The 18,020-nt window shown below is 36.4% G+C and overlaps 2 protein-coding genes across 3 annotated transcripts in view; one reads left to right on the top strand and one right to left on the bottom strand.

The window, feature by feature from the left end:
* Nucleotides 1-18,020, bottom strand: part of LOC127849021 (uncharacterized) — a 330,113-nt gene that overhangs the window by 205,551 nt on the left and 106,542 nt on the right. The window lies entirely within an intron of this gene.
* The window catches only part of LOC127847190 (uncharacterized), a 233,394-nt gene that overhangs the window by 142,143 nt on the left and 73,231 nt on the right, over nucleotides 1-18,020 (top strand). For both annotated transcript variants that reach the window (XM_052378912.1, XM_052378913.1), the window contains exons 32-33: nucleotides 7,385-7,562; nucleotides 17,695-17,852. In XM_052378912.1, the coding sequence (XP_052234872.1) occupies nucleotides 7,385-7,562; nucleotides 17,695-17,852 (336 nt within the window). The remainder of the gene's footprint in view (nucleotides 1-7,384; nucleotides 7,563-17,694; nucleotides 17,853-18,020) is intronic.

The raw sequence follows: 18,020 nt of genomic DNA, 5'->3' as shown, positions 1-18,020 counted from the left end.
TTACGTTATATATGACATGTTTACAGTCAAGAAAAAATGTGATACCTCCCAATTCAACATTTGACCTCAATGTGTGACCTTGAACTTAGAGGTCTTGAAATGGCTGCACAAGCAACCCATTGTCATATACAGTCAATCTTGTATTAAGAGACCACTCAAGGGAGTAATCTAAAGTGGTCTCTTAATAAAATTGTCATATAATGGTGAAGTTGTGAAGTTGCATTATTGAAACATGCTCTTTTTACTGTATGGTTAGAAAGATGTTTTACCAACATCAATTGTATATGTTTCTTTAGATTTTAATAAATGTGTTAATAGTAAACAATTTGTCTCTTCAAATAATTTGAAAATTTGAAGTCGCCGTGGCATAGTGGATCAGGTGTCCGCCTTGCGATTGGGAGGTCACGGGTTCGATCCCTACTGTGGGAGCGTTCTTTAGATCTCCCCCATAGACATCAAGGAAACGGACTCGAGATCGTTTCAAATAAGCCTTAGTCTGTCTATGCAATCGAGCTTAAAAAAAAGGTTTAAAAAAATAAGTATTTTAAATGTTTGCTTTCAAAATTAATTGTATTTTGGTCTGGAGTTAGCAGACTGTTTTCTAAACAAGCCGCACACATTTTAAAGAACGTATGATAAAAAAGTTATTTGTCATTTCAGAAAAATAACATGTTTTCGTCTAGTTGTGATTAAAAATAAATATGCCACTCATTCAAAATTCATTTTTTAAGAAAACTGCAAAAGCTAAACCAATATGTGAAACAACAAAAAACAATATGACACCATAATTATTAACAAACTCCTTTGCATTGCTTCTTTTGGACGATATTAATCAATACAAGACATATTTTTAAATTGATTTTCGTAAAATATGTCATTGACTCGATCATTAATTGATTTGAGTAAAATATGTCATTTTGCATATTTTTTTGTGTTTTTGTAGAAGCAGTATTATAACAATGACACAATCTTGCCATTGAAACTGACATCGTATCATTCTTGAAAAAAAAACTAACTTAAAATATATAGTGTTGTGTAATATTTGTGTGACCTACAAATGTAGGTCGCCATGGTGTAATGGATATGGTGTCCGCCTAGCGACCGGGAGGTGACGGTTTTGATCCCTACCGAGGGAGCGTTCTTGAGATCTCCCCCCATAGATACCAAGTACTGGTTCTAGGCTCAGGAAACAGGCTTGAGAGCGTTTATATAAGCCTGAGGCTTTCGATGCAATGGAGTTTAAATAAATAGATTTAAACGAATATTTGTGTGATGTGTATTTAGTACCTATGTGTGTTCTGTATCTTAGTGGTGTTACTTACATCAACTCAAAAATGTGCTTCTTAAAAACTAGCTGATCAGTAAAAAAACATTTATATTATAATATTAGTTTAATATATGTATAACTGTATAAACATATCAATAAATACAAATACTTAATAATTATTTGTTTGTGTTAATTCATATGAAGTAAAAAAAAACACACAGAGATATAGCACTATGAATACTCTTCCACTGGAGAGGCAATTCTGCTGCAGACTTATGTATGTAAACACATTATATAAGTAATATGTCAGAAATAGTTCGCTCAAAGTAGGCTGGCAATAAAGTTGACTTTTCGGGTCCTACTACTTTGATTCATTCAGTTTGAATGTAGCAATCTGCACAGGCTAATCTGAACGACACTTTACGCACATGCATTAAGCCCCAATTTTGTAGAACAATGCTCTTAGATATCCTCTTTTGCAGTCTGCGCAGGCTAATCTGGAACGACACTTTACGCACATGCATTAAGCCCCACTTTGCTAGAACTGATGCTCTTATATATATTCGGTTGCAGTATTAGTGGGTGGCAGCACATTGTCCGACCAACATGAAATGGTATATAGCCCCACTTTGCTAGAACCGATGCTCTTATATATATTCTGTTGCAGTATTAGTGGGAGGACAGCACATTGTCCGACCAACATGAAATGGTATATAGCCACATTAGGGCAGCACATTGTCCGACCAACATGAAATGGTATATAGCCACATTAGGACAGCACATTGTCCGACCAACATGAAATGGTATATAACCACATTAGGACAACACATTGTCCGACCAACATGAAATGGTATATAGCCACATTAGGACAGCACATTGTCCGACCAACATGAAATGGTATATAGCCACATAAGGACAGCACATTGTCCGACCAACATGAAATGGTATATAGCCACATTAGGACAGCACATTGTCCGACCAACATGGAATGGTATATAGCCACATTAGGACAACACATTGTCCGACCAACATGAAATGGTATATAGCCACATTAGGACAGCACATTGTCCAACCAACATGAAATGGTATATAGCCACATTAGGACAGCACATTGTCCGACCAACATGAAATGGTTTATAGCCACATTAGGACAGCACATTGTCTGACCAACATGAAATGGTATATAGCCACATTAGGACAGCACATTGTCCAACCAACATGAAATGGTATATAGCCACATTAGGAGAGCACATTGTCCGACCAACATGAAACGGTATACATCCACATTCTGGGACAACTGAGCTTAATGCATAGGTGTAAGGTATCGTCCCAGATTAGCCTGTGTATTCTGCACAGGCTAATTATAGGGATGTTATTTTAAATTTTTTGAATTTCTTATTTATAGAAAGTGCCTTTTAAACAAAATTCAGACTAGATGGAGAGTCTTATACCTGATTAGCCTGTGTAGCCTCAAAGAGGACATATTGCATATAAAGTATCGTCCCCGATTCAGTGTTTGACACTAACTATTGTGAGTAAGGAGTTATTTGGATTCCCTTTTTCTGAAATGTTGGAATCCGACCATACTTAAGGAAGTCCAAAAATTATGACATTTTGTATACCGTATTTGTCGGTTTATAACACATCTTAACCATAAATTGTTAAATCCTCTTTCTCGTTTGGTTTCCAATCGAAGTTCAACGTGACTGCTGTTCAATCGTTGTTGTCATTTGTTATCTCAGATTGCAAAATTACTTTACACATGCCAGTAATATTTAAGCTAATTATTGTAAATCAGAAAAATATCATTTTCTATAATGCATTTATATATGCTTGCTTATTGAGCTTCGGGATTTGTTGTAACAGCCCATTGCTTTTTACATGTTTCCTATAGTAGGTAACATAATATAACAAAGCCAACTAACTGCAACAAAGACTCTGAAATTATTGATTGATAGTGATATGTGGTTATTTACGCACAAATGATTCACAGTCGTTCCCATCCTCAGTGCCTAGAGACCGTTAAACGTGCACAATTACAGGCATTGTGATGATGTTTATAGTCATTAGAGACTGATCAGCGAAAGCTAGTTTTACAATCAAAAATATCTTAGTAAAAAACGACCAAGATTGGGTTGATTCAGGGTTCGAGAGTTGCTCTTATTGCTACTTGCAAGCACTTCGACAAGGAAGGAAAATACATAATTTTGATTGTTTTGTTTTGTAAATGTGTTTAAGCAGATGGATGAGTTGCTTTTTATCGGATGTTTAAATGTGCTGATATTCTGATCTTGCGATACGTGATTTTTCCATATTTCACAGATGATTCCGTTGTTGTAAGTGTTTAACCCAGGCACATGATTGGAGAACAATTATTAGAAGAAAAGAGGAAAATTATTTTAAGTTGCACACCAAATATCAAACCCCTGACCCTTGCGGTTTGAAAGAAAATTATTTTTGAAGTTATCGATATTTACTATACAAGTCTTTATAAATGATTATTCCCTGCCTGGATGTGGCAAGTTTTGACCCCAGGGGGCATTATTTGAACAACTGTAGCAGTGGACTTTAATAAAACATTACATGCAAAATAACAAGCCTCTGGGCCCTGCTGCTTTAGAAAAGATTTTCAAAGTGCTCACTAATGCATATAATTAAACAAGTAACCCATAGGGCTGGGTTAATTTTAACCCAATAGGGATGATTTTACCAAAGTTATTACAGGACCAGTATACGATGTTAAACAAAAAAATAAATCCCTGCCCTAACGTTTAAAGAAAAAAACTTATTTTTATATGTCTTAAAAAATGTCTTCATCGTATGGCGTGGCCAGTTTTTACCCGAGGGACGATATCAAAAAAAATCTTGGTAAAGGACCACAATAAAATGATACCTGCTAAAACCAAACTTCTTGGCCTTGGGGTTTCAGAGAAGACATTGTTTAAGTATTTGCTCCATACATAACAAGCAAGTAACCATAAAAGAGGGGCAAATTTTCACTCTAGGGTATTATCAAACACACATTTAAACACTTCGGACAAACTGAACGATTAACAAGAGTAACTTCTAAATAATTCCACCCTTAACTACTTTCACCTTAAGTCGTTTTTTGGAACGGGTAGAATCAATTGCGTATTTAGTTAAATATCATGAGTACAATGTTTCTGATTGTTTCATGATGCTTTAACAGAACATTTAAATTCTAGATTGTTTAAAGTGTAACCCGCATAAGGAAAACGTCTAAGCCCACTGGTACTCATATTTTTCAGTAGACCTGAACCCTTTTCAAACTCGGAAGATATACCATTTACAAAGCGTTCGAAGCAAGTTCCATGAGGATTTGGTAAACATGTTACTTCGGGAATGTTAAGAAATTTATCATTTAATTTGACATGGTAACCAAGTTTTTGAATGCAGTTTTGTAATTTTCCCAATTGTCATTTAGACCAATCTACTTACAAAGTTTTTTATAAATTGAAAATAAATATAATCTCTAGTGCTAACAATGTTTATGTTGATAACGGATCATGTAGAAAAAATGTGCAAAATGTAATCACAAAAGCTCACTGTAAGCAAGTTGTGCTCCTTAGATCTAATAAGGACCCTTTCTAGGTACATCTCAGTAAGATATGAGAGAGCACTGTGAACAGGGTTTTTATTTAAAAAAATTGTAAACAGACTGGGGTCCTTTCCGTTCCAAGTCGTTTCACTAAAACTGGTAAATGAAATTTCATTTTTTTGCTTACATAAACTATACAATTGACAATAAAAGTTTCATCATTATAATACAAGTATAAACAATTCATCTTCTGAAAACAAACGTGTAGACCAGACAGGGGTTTTCATGGAATAAAAGAAAAATAATGTTCAAGTGCATAGTCACAATGATGGTATTGTTCTGGTTTTGTACATGCTTCCGACATCACTTAGTTTTAATTGAACTATTCTCACTATCAATATACCAGCTGTCTATAATCTTCCTTGTTAAGAGGAACTCTTTATAGCTCTCAAGCACTGGTTGAATTGTGCGGTTATGACTTGGTATTAAAAACTTCCTTCTTCAGTATGTAGAGAGTGAATATTAAATTATTACAATTTTAATGTAGCCAAAAAATGCAACTTCAGGTTTTTATAGACAGTGTTCGACAATAACCTTTTCTGAGTAAGATATTTTTAACAGACATTCTGATTTTGCGAAACGATGGGATTTTTTTTTATATGATTCAAAGATGATTTTGAAGGAGTCCGACGGACATCTTTGACACAAAAACAAGGAGTCCGAGTCTCATTTCCTGAAGTCCCGGACCACCGGACTCCCGTTAGTGTTGAACACTGAGATTAGCCTGTGTATTCTGCACAGGCTAATTACGGATGTTATTTTCAATTTTTTTATTTTTAGAAAGTACCTTTTAAACAAAAATTCTGACTAGATGGAGAGTCTTATCCCTGATTAGCCTGTGTAGCCTCTAAGAGGACATAGTGCACTCATGCATTTAGCACTGTTTTCCCAGAACATGATCCATTAGCCTGTGTAGCCTCTAAGAGGACATATTTCACTCATGCATTTAGCACTGTTTTCCCAGAACATGATCCATTAGCCTGTGTAGCCTCCAAGAGGACATATTTCACTCATGCATTTAGCACTGTTTTCCCAGAACATGATCCATTAGCCTGTGTAGCCTCTAAGAGGACATAGTGCACTCATGCATTTAGCACTGTTTTCCCAGAACATGATCCATTAGCCTGTGTAGCCTCTAAGAGGACATATTGCACTCATGCATTTAGCACTGTTTTCCCAGAACATGATCCATTAGCCTGTGTAGCCTCTAAGAGGACATATTGCACTCATGCATTTAGCACTGTTTTCCCAGAACATGATCCATTAGCCTGTGTGGCCTCTAAGAGGACATATTTCACTCATGCATTTAGCACTGTTTTCCCAGAACATGATCCATTAGCCTGTGTAGCCCCTAAGAGGACATATTGCACTCATGCATTTAGCACTGTTTTCCCAGAACATGATCCATTAGCCTGTGTAGCCTCTAAGAGGACATATTGCACTCATGCATTTAGCACTGTTTTCCCAGAACATGATCCATTAGCCTGTGTAGCCTCTAAGAGGACATATTGCACTCATGCATTTAGCACTGTTTTCCCAGAACATGATCCATTAGCCTGTGTAGCCTCTAAGAGGACATATTGCACTCATGCATTTAGCACTGTTTTCCCAGAACATGATCCATTAGCCTGTGTAGCCTCTAAGAGGACATATTGCACTCATGCATTTTGCACTGTTTTCCCAAAACATGATCCATTAGCCTGTGCAGCCTCTAAGAGGACATATTGCACTCATGCATTTAGCACTGTTTTCCCAGAACATGATCCATTAGCCTGTGTAGCCTCTAAGAGGACATAGTGCACTCATGCATTTAGCACTGTTTTCCCAGAACATGATCCATTAGCCTGTGTAGCCTCTAAGAGGACATATTGCACTCATGCATTTAGCACTGTTTTCCCAGAACATGATCCATTAGCCTGTGTAGCCTCTAAGAGGACATATTGCGCTCATGCATTTTGCACTGTTTTCCCAGAACATGATCCATTAGCCTGTGCAGCCTCTAAGAGAACATATTGCACTCATGCATTTTGCACTGTTTTCCCAGAACATGATCCATTAGCCTGTGCAGCCTCTAAGAGGACATATTGCACTCATGCATTTAGCACTGTTTTCCCAGAACATGATCCATTAGCCTGTGCAGCCTCTAAGAGGACATATTTCACTCATGCATTTAGCACTGTTTTCCCAGAACATGATCCATTAGCCTGTGTAACCTCTAAGAGGACATAGTGCACTCATGCATTTAGCACTGTTTTCCCAGAACATGATCCATTAGCCTGTGTAGCCTCTAAGAGGACATAGTGCACTCATGCATTTAGCACTGTTTTCCCAGAACATGATCCATTAGCCTGTGTAGCCTCTAAGAGGACATATTGCACTCATGCATTTAGCACTGTTTTCCCAGAACATGATCCAATAGCCTGTGTAGCCTCTAAGAGGACATATTGCACTCATGCATTTAGCACTGTTTTCCCAGAACATGATCCACTCTGTTGCAGTCTGCGTGGGAGGACAGCACAGTGTCCGACCAACATGAAGTGGAGGCAACAGGCGGGTGGTCAGTGCCACCGTCGGCAGTCAGCCAGACCCGGTCGGCAAGGAACCTGTCGGCGGACTCGCAGAGTCACATGAAGGGGCAGCAGAAACTTGCTACGACCACTCCAACATCGTACAAACGTAAGTATGTGGATTTTTGTGTAAAACTTGTTGAAGGTAAAGGGTGAGTTTAATATTGATGATGGTACATCTTCAGTGGACTTACCCCCCCCCCCCCCCCCCCCCCGATCACTGAGATATGACCCGTCCATTTACACTCGGAGCAGTATGCAGCCACAGCATATTGGCTTATTTCCCTCACAGGTACCCATTTACACACTTGGATGGAGAGGAGCAATCAGGGAATACTTTTGTGCTGAGAAAAATTCCAGTGTTCTTAGAGTGATTGAACCAGGAACCTTCTGATTCCTAGACCAGCGTCCTGCCACTTGACCCCTGTTCCCAAAAATAACCAGCCTAGCGTATTCAAAACCTATTTACATATCTAACTATATACTTTTTTAATGCATGTTTTCCGCAATTGCAAGTGCGCTAAGCGGAGAACAGTTAAATTGGTATAATGCCTTAGAATGGGAAAAGGCCCAATTACAACATCAGTGATTTTTTGCCCAAAATTATGTTTTACAGGCTGTTTCCACATTGCAAAAAGTAAAATTTTCTAAAAATCTGACCAAATTTCCCCCAAAATGATGCAAAACTTTTCCAATCAACTCAATTATTAGTTAGTTGAATTAATCTTACAGCGAAATAATTCCGTAGCAATTATTAAAATAAATTATAAAAGCAATAACACATACAAACAATTGGAATACTGTTATTTATAATGATATTTTCCCCAATTTCATGGTTTATCACGCTATCTTTCCCTATCCAAAAAGCACAGGCTGTCAAGTATAAAGCTGGTCAATTATGTATATTAATGGGTTTATCATCTTTACACTGGTCAATTATGTATAAACACTGAATAATTATGTTTATGACTAGTTAATTATGTATATACACTGGTCAATTATGTGTATGAATGGTCAGTTATGTATTCGTACTGATCAAGTATGTAATGAATGGTCAATTATGTACACTGCAACGCGGATATATTGCGATTGGTGGGGTCCAAAGATTGCGAGCGCGATATATCCAGAGCGGGTTATAACTCGAGAAATGCCTAACTTAATTGTACTGTGGTTAATCCGTCAAATTTCCCCAATGTTTTCATATTTTATACGGCGCTGCTACATTTGTATAGTAATAATTGCAAACCAATTCTACAATAAGCATTTTCATAACTACATGCTTATCTGTATTTATCATAAAAACCAACATGTAAATCATATTTTTTATTTTCATGTACGATTGCTAGCGAATCAGCTAAAAAGAATAAATCTTGCGGTCAAAAACGTATAAAATATCATTCGAATTCACCCTTATAAATTGTCCTAATGAAGGAACTGAAACAGCGTAACGGTAACGATACAGCGTGTTTTAATGATATTTTATTAAGAGGAAATGTCAATGCCACATAATTTGCGAGACACAGCAGTACTTTAGTTGAAATGTACAATGAAACTTTTAATGGAAATTAAATTATCTCAATGTTGTACCCGCTACGAAATTTTTATTTACAAATAAATACACCCAGGCTAATTTTTGCGCACTTTTAATCAGGACAAAGAAATGCATGACCTGTATCAAAATCTAACGATTTATATACCAGTAAACTGCCATTATTACCTTTGCAATGACACTAATTGGTTATTTCTTAAGTGTTTAAAACAACCCCAGCAGTGTGTAAACAACACTGTCACTTATCAACTGTTTTTCACGCTTCATTGCGTGCCATAGTAAGCCGCAAAATATAGGGTGTTAATACTAGCTAGAACCGTTTTTTTGCTTAAGTTAGCGAATTCTCAGTCTGAGATTAAAACATGTCATTAAGTGATTATGCTCATTGGATTTTTGGGAGCCATAGCCAACGCGCGATATATTGGACAGCGCGATATACCGGTCTGCGATATATTGGCGTTGCATTGCATATACACTTGTTAAATATGTGTATTTAACACATAGTCACACTAGTCAGTTATATATAAACATTTGTCAGTTATGAATGTAGAGTGCTCAATTATCTTAAAATGCTGGTCAATTAAATATCATCATCAGTCAGCTGTGAAAACTCTCTGGTCAGTTATGTGTTAACACATTAATTGTGTGTATGCAATAGCAGAAATTGTGTATATGCTCTGATAACTTGTGTACATAAACTGGTCAATTATGTATATAAACTGGCAAATTGTGTATATATACTTGTCATTTATGTTTATACATTGGTCAATTGTGTATATTCACTGGTCAATTGTGTTTAAGCACTGGTCGATTATGTACATACATTGGTCAATTGTGCCTATAAACTGGTCAATTATGTATGTGCAATGTTCTGTGATATGAACATCAACCTTTCAATGTTGACAAGTAAGTCTATAAATGTTGATTTATGTAAAAAGTGTACATTGAATAATTAATGTAAGAAGTCTATATGAGTTAATGGTAATAGGAGAAAGTCTATAGTGATTGATGGTTTTAAAGTCTGTATTGGCAAATGAATAAGAGGCTGTATTAGATTATAAATTCAAGTCTATATGAGCCGCGCTTTGTGAAAATGGGGTTTTATGCCTGTGCGTAAAGTGTCCCCCCAGATTTGCTTGTGCAGTCCGCACCGGCTAATCATAGACAATACACTCCGCCACAACTGGATTTTTGCTAAGAAGAGACTTTCATTAAACGAAAATTATCATATAAGTGGACAGTGTTGCCCCTGATTAGCCTGTGCAGACTGCACAGGCTAATCTGGGACGACACTTTACGCACATGCATATAACCCCCTTTTCACAGAGCTAGGCCAAAATCTATTGATTTATGTTAAAAGATTCCATTGAATAATTGATGAAAGTCTATATGAGGTAATGGTAATTAATGAAAGTCTGTAGAATAATGAAAGTAAAAAGTCTGAAGTTGATAATTAATGATAGACTATACAAGATAATTAATGAAAGAATGTCTATATAGAATAATGAATGTAAAAAGTCTGTATATGATAATGAATGATAGACTATATTAGATAATTAATGTAAGAAAGTCTATATAGAATAATGAATGTAAAAGTCCTTATGTGATAATAAATGATAGATAATAATTAATGATAGACTATACAAGATAATTAATGAAAGAATGTCTATATAGAATAATGAATGTAAAAAGTCTGTATATGATAATGAATGATAGACTATATTAGATAATTAATGTAAGAAAGTCTATATAGAATAATGAATGTAAAAGTCCTTATGTGATAATAAATGATAGATAATATTAGATGATTAATGTAAGATGTCTATTATAGATGATTATGAATTAAAGTCTATATCTAATAGTTTATTTCAAAAGTTTCTCCGGGATTATGAATGAAAGTATGTAGCCGTTAATTCTGCAAAAGTTGCTCAGTTGATTTGCATAAAATATTGTATTTCAGTGAAGGTTATTTCTCCATCAGCATTGATTCTGACTCCTAATATTCAAAAATTTAAAGAAGGTAACTACAGGCTATGTAGAGTTTGAAAAGGGTGATGGATCTTTGGGACCTTGTTCATTTGTGCTTTATTTGTTACCAAGTCTATTGTCTTTTTATCCTACAGCAAAATGATTTTATAGCAGAAAACTCTGGGGGTCTGATGAACGTGTGCTTTATTTGTAAACACGTTATTGCAATTGTCTTGTATATGTCTGACATTAGTTTATGTTTTGTTTTTGTCTGTTTGATATTTTTTGCAGTGGATTTTTTTTTAAGTTTTAAGGTGGAGTTAGTAAGTTTGATGTAAATGGAGTAGTAATGTTTTTTTATGCTTTCCAGTGGTTTATAGAGAAATATCAGTGAATTATAACTGATAATTTCACTGTTTCAAACAGTGACAATTAACAGTGAAAATTATCAATAATTTCCACTGTTTTCTGTGAAATGACGTCATTTTTAGCTCGACTATTATATTTGAAATATTTATAGTGGAGCTATCCTACTCACCCTGGCGTCGGCGTTTCCGTTTCCAGTAGCGTTAGTGTTAGCGTTAGGGTGCAAATGTTCAAGTTTGCGTACTACCTCAATTAATTTCATTGTCCCTTGACATATTGCTTTCATATTTTGCATACTTGTTAACCAACATGACCCCAACCTATAAACAAGAGCAGAAAACTCTAGTAAGCATTTTGTCATAATTATTGCCCCTTTTATACTTAGAATATGCATGTTATTGATAAACCTATGTTAAAGTTTGCGTACTACCCCATATATTTCCTATATTCTTTGACATATTGCTTTTATATTTTGCATACTTGTTTACCAACATGACCCCAACCTATAAACAAGAGCAGACCACTGTATCAAGCATTTTTACATAATTATGGCCCCGTTTACACTTAGATATTTTAACATTTTGCTTAAATTGCCATAACTTCTTTATTTATGATCACATTTTATTATTACTTTGACAATACAACACTTACCTGAATACCGCAATGGATTCCACCCAAACAATGCCCCACGCCCCTACCCAGAATCCCTCCCCCCCCCCGTAACCTCCTCCCCCCTAAATTTTATTTTGTATTTGTTTCAAACACCATCTAATAAATTACCCCTCTCACCCCCCTACCCGGCCCCCTACCCCTCCCCCCCCCCCCCCCCCCCCCCCCCGAAAAAATAAATATATTTTTTAAACATCATCTAATAAATTACCACATCCCACATTATACCCCCTCTCATCCCACCCTACCCCCCCCCCCCCCCCCCCCAAAAAAAAAAAAATATAATAATTTTGTTTTCCTTTTTTTATTTTTGAAAGATCGTCTAATAAATGACTACACCCAACAATATACTTTTTTTTCTTTTTTATTTTTGAAAGATAGTCTAATAAATTTCAAGCATTCAAATAGTCGAGCGCGCTGTCCTCTGACAGCTCTTGTTTTACGAAATGACGTCATTATTCCAGCGAAATTCTTTAGTTAAACTCTGTATCAATGTATATTTACTGTGAAAAAAGCAAACATAAAAAGAAAATTTGTTGGATTTGGTGAAATATCGATTTTTATTCACTCATCGTGAATTAAAACCGATAATTTACTGAATCCAACAAATATCCTCTATTTTTTTAATGTTTACCTGGGTTTTGGTTCGCATTTACCATAATCTGTCAAAAAAACAGAAAACAATGGGAAAAAAACACAACTTGTAATCAAAGATAAACATTTTTACTTTTAAGTACTTGCAATAACAAATCAAATGAGTGCAGTATTTCTTATGTATTTGAGCTTTGCTCTGGGAAAATGGGGCTAAATGCAATATATGCGTAAAGTGTAGTCCCACATTAGACTGTTCAGTCTGCACATGGGGCTTAATGCAATATATGCGTAAAGTGTAGTCCCACATTAGACTGTTCAGTCTGCACATGCCTAAAGTGTAGTCCCACATTAGACTCTACAGTCAGCACAAATGGGGCTTCATGCAATATATGCGTAAAGTGTAGTCCCATATTGGACTGTTCAGTCTGCAAATGGGGCTTCATGCAATATATGCGTAAAGTGTAGTCCCACATTAGACTGTTCAATGGGGCTTCATGCAATATATGCGTAAAGTGTAGTCCCACATTAGACTGTTCAATGGGGCTTCATGCAATATATGCGTAAAGTGTAGTCCCACATTAGACTGTTCAATGGGGCTTCATGCAATATATGCGTAAAGTGTAGTCCCACATTAGACTGTTCAGTCTGCATGGAGCTTCATGCAATATATGCGTAAAGTGTAGTCCCACATTAGACTGTTCAGTCTGCACATGCGTAAAGTGTAGTCCCACATTAGACTGTTCAGTCTGGGAAAATGGGGCTTTATGCAATATATGCGTAAAGTGTAGTCCCACATTAGACTGTTCAATGGGGCTTCATGCAATATATGCGTAAAGTGTAGTCCTACATTAGACTGTTCAGTCTGCACATATGGGGCTTCATGCAATATATGCGTAAAGTGTAGTCCCACATTAGACTGTTCAGTCTGCACATGCGTAAAGTGTAGTCCTACATTAGACTGTTCAGTCTGCACATATGGGGCTTCATGCAATATATGCGTAAAGTGTAGTCCTACATTAGACTGTTCAGTCTGCATATGGGGCTTTATGCAATATATGCATAAAGTGTAGTCCCACATTAGACTGTTCAGTCTGCACATGCGTAAAGTGTAGTCCCACGTTAGACTGTTCAGTCTACACATGCTTTTGGCTTTATTTAAAAAAGAAGTCCTTTCTTAGCATACGTGGAAAGTGTCATCCCAGATCAGCCTGTGTGGAATACACAGGCTAACATGGGGCAAAACTTTATGCACATGCATTTAACTACAATTGGCCAGAGTGGGGCTCATTTTAAAAGGGTCAGCTTGTGTTGTACCCATGGGTTAGATTAATGGATTTTCCTAACTCTAGCATATTCCACAGTAAGTATAAAGGGTCAGCTTGTGTTGTACCCATGGGTTAGATTAATGAATTTTCCAAACTCTAGCATATTCCACAGTAAGTATAAAGGGTCAGCTTGTGTTGTACCCATGGGTTAGATTAATGGATTTTCCTAACTCTAGCATATTCTACAGTAAGTATAAAGTGTCAGCTTGTGTTGTTCCCATGGGTTAGATTAATGGATTTTCCTAACTCTAGCATATTCCACAGTAAGTATAAAGGGTCAGCTTGTGTTGTACCCATGGGTTAGATTAATGGATTTTCCAAACTCTAGCATATTCCACAGTAAGTATAAAGGGTCAGCTTGTGTTGTACCCATGGGTTAGATTAATGGATTTTCCTAACTCTAGCATATTCTACAGTAAGTATAAAGTGTCAGCTTGTGTTGTTCCCATGGGTTAGATTAATGGATTTTCCTAACTCTAGCATATTCCACAGTAAGTATAAAGGGTCAGCTTGTGTTGTACCCATGGGTTAGATTAATGGATTTTCCTAACTCTAGCATATTCTACAGTAAGTATAAAGGGTCAGCTTGTGTTGTACCCATGGGTTAGATTAATGGATTTTCCTAACTCTAGCATATTCCACAGTAAGTATAAAGGGTCAGCTTGTGTTGTACCCATGGGTTAGATTAATGGATTTTCCTAACTCTAGCATATTCCACAGTAAGTATAAAGGGTCAGCTTGTGTTGTACCCATGGGTTAGATTAATGGATTTTCCTAACTCTAGCATATTCCACAGTAAGTATAAAGGGTCAGCTTGTGTTGTACCCATGGGTTAGATTAATGGATTTTCCTAACTCTAGCATATTCCACAGTAAGTATAAAGGGTCAGCTTGTGTTGTACCCATGGGTTAGATTAATGGATTTTCCTAACTCTAGCATATTCCACAGTAAGTATAAAGGGTCAGCTTGTGTTGTACCCATGGGTTAGATTAATGGATTTTCCTAACTCTAGCATATTCTCCAGTAAGTATAAAGGGTCAGCTTGTGTTGTACCCATGGGTTAGATTAATGGATTTTCCGAACTCTAGCATATTCCACAGTAAGTATAAAGGGTCAGCTTGTGTTGTACCCATGGGTTAGATTAATGGATTTTCCTAACTCTAGCATACTCCACAGTAAGTATAAAGGGTCAGCTTGTGTTGTACCCATGGGTTAGATTAATGGATTTTCCTAACTCTAGCATATTCTACAGTAAGTATAAAGGGTCAGCTTGTGTTGTACCCATGGGTTAGATTAATGGATTTTCCTAACTCTAGCATATTCCACAGTAAGTATAAAGGGTCAGCTTGTGTTGTACCCATGGGTTAGATTAATGGATTTTCCTAACTCTAGCATATTCCACAGTAAGTATAAAGGGTCAGCTTGTGTTGCACCCATGGGTTAGATTAATGGATTTTACTAACTCTAGCATATTCCACAGTAAGTATAAAGGGTCAGCTTGTGTTGTACCCATGGGTTAGATTAATGGATTTTCCTAACTCTAGCATATTCCACAGTAAGTATAAAGGGTCAGCTTGTGTTGTACCCATGGGTTAGATTAATGGATTTTCCTAACTCTAGCATATTCCACAGTAAGTATAAAGGGTCAGCTTGTGTTGTATCCATTGGTTAGATTAATGGATTTTCCTAACTCAAGCATACTCCACAGTAAGTATAAAGGGTCAGCTTGTGTTGTACCCATGGGTTAGATTAATGGATTTTCCTAACTCTAGCATATTCCACAGTAAGTATAAAGGGTCAGCTTGTGTTGTACCCATGGGTTAGATTAATGGATTTTCCTAACTCTAGCATATTCTACAGTAAGTATAAAGGGTCAGCTTGTGTTGTACCCATGGGTTAGATTAATGGATTTTCATAACTCTAGCATATTCTACAGTAAGTATAAAGGGTCAGCTTGTGTTGTACCCATGGGTTAGATTAATGGATTTTCCTAACTCTAGCATATTCCACAGTAAGTATAAAGGGTCAGCTTGTGTTGTACCCATGGGTTAGATTAATGGATTTTCATGACTCTAGCATATTCCACAGTAAGTATAAAGGGTCAGCTTGTGTTGTACCCATGGGTTAGATTAATGGATTTTCCTAACTCTAGCATATTCCACAGTAAGTATAAAGGGTCAGCTTGTGTTGTACCCATGGGTTAGATTAATGGATTTTCCTAACTCTAGCATATTCCACAGTAAGTATAAAGGGTCAGCTTGTGTTGTATCCATTGGTTAGATTAATGGATTTTCCTAACTCTAGCATACTCCACAGTAAGTATAAAGGGTCAGCTTGTGTTGTACCCATGGGTTAGATTAATGGATTTTCCTAACTCTAGCATATTCCACAGTAAGTATAAAGGGTCAGCTTGTGTTGTACCCATGGGTTAGATTAATGGATTTTCCTAACTCTAGCATATTCTACAGTAAGTATAAAGGGTCAGCTTGTGTTGTACCCATCGGTTAGATTAATGGATTTTCATAACTCTAGCATATTCTACAGTAAGTATAAAGGGTCAGCTTGTGTTGTACCCATGGGTTAGATTAATGGATTTTCCTAACTCTAGCATATTCTACAGTAAGTATAAAGGGTCAGCTTGTGTTGTACCCATGGGTTAGATTAATGGATTTTCCTAACTCTAGCATATTCCACAGTAAGTATAAAGGGTCAGCTTGTGTTGTACCCATGGGTTAGATGAATGGATTTTCCTAACTCTAGCATATTCTACAGTAAGTATAAAGGGTCAGCTTGTGTTGTACCCATGGGTTAGATTAATGGATTTTCCTAACTCTAGCATATTCCACAGTAAGTATAAAGGGTCAGCTTGTGTTGTACCCATGGGTTAGATTAATGGATTTTCCTAACTCTAGCATATTCCACAGTAAGTATAAAGGGTCAGCTTGTGTTGTACCCATGGGTTAGATTAATGGATTTTCCTAACTCTAGCATACTCCACAGTAAGTATAAAGGGTCAGCTTGTGTTGTACCCATGGGTTAGATTAATGGATTTTCCTAACTCTAGCATATTCTACAGTAAGTATAAAGGGTCAACTTGTGTTGTACCCATGGGTTAGATTAATGGATTTTCCAAACTCTAGCATATTCCACAGTAAGTATAAAGGGTCAGCTTGTGTTGTACCCATGGGTTAGATTAATGGATTTTCATAACTCTAGCATATTCTACAGTAAGTATAAAGGGTCAGCTTGTGTTGTACCCTTGGGTTAGATTAATGGATTTTCCTAACTCTAGCATATTTCACAGTAAGTATAAAGGGTCAGCTTGTGTTGTACCCATGGGTTAGATTAATGGATTTTCCTAACTCTAGCATATTCCACAGTAAGTATAAAGTTTATTGAATTAATGCAACCTGATAAAACAAGTACCAACAGTAACTTAACCATGTTTGTACATAAAGCATTAACTTTAGTCAAAGAAACCTGAAAAATATTATTGTGATTAATTGTGTTTTATGTATTACTCAAACTTGACTTCCAGCTCTCTTGTAGATTTGTTTGCGGTGTTTGTTGTTATTATTGTTTAATAGATTGTAAATGCAGAAATCCAATTGTCTTAGACCTTTTCCTGTATTGATACTTTATTTAACAACTTCAATACCAATCTCATTTCATGCCTTTATATATGTTACTATGTTTTGAACATGTACACTCATGGACTGTATGCCTAGACTTATATTATATTGAAAAAACATATTTGTAATGTTTCCCAGTGAAGAGCAGGCGCATTGAGCTGAATCGGGTTGACCTTGAAATTCGAACGCCGGAGGTCAAGCAAAAACATCGAAAGTCTGGGAAAAAAAGCATAGAAAAGAAATCTCAGGAAACACCAAGTCTTCCAGCTGAGGAGAACAGTAACGTTCAAGAAAAGGTATAGCAAAATAAATAAACTGTCTTGTTTTCTTTTATAAAAGGTAAGCTCAAATATAGAAATTGTCTTTTTAACGTCCAAGAAAAGGTAAGGCCAAATAAAGAAACTGTCTTGTTTCTGATTGCATCCAAGAAAAGGTAAGGCCTTATAAAGAAACTGTCTTGTTTC

Source organism: Dreissena polymorpha, chromosome 10, assembly GCF_020536995.1.
Source record: "Dreissena polymorpha isolate Duluth1 chromosome 10, UMN_Dpol_1.0, whole genome shotgun sequence".
NCBI lineage: Eukaryota > Metazoa > Mollusca > Bivalvia > Myida > Dreissenidae > Dreissena > Dreissena polymorpha.
The sequence above is the reverse complement of the archived record's forward strand: the minus strand, read 5'-3'. Positions and strand labels throughout refer to the sequence as shown.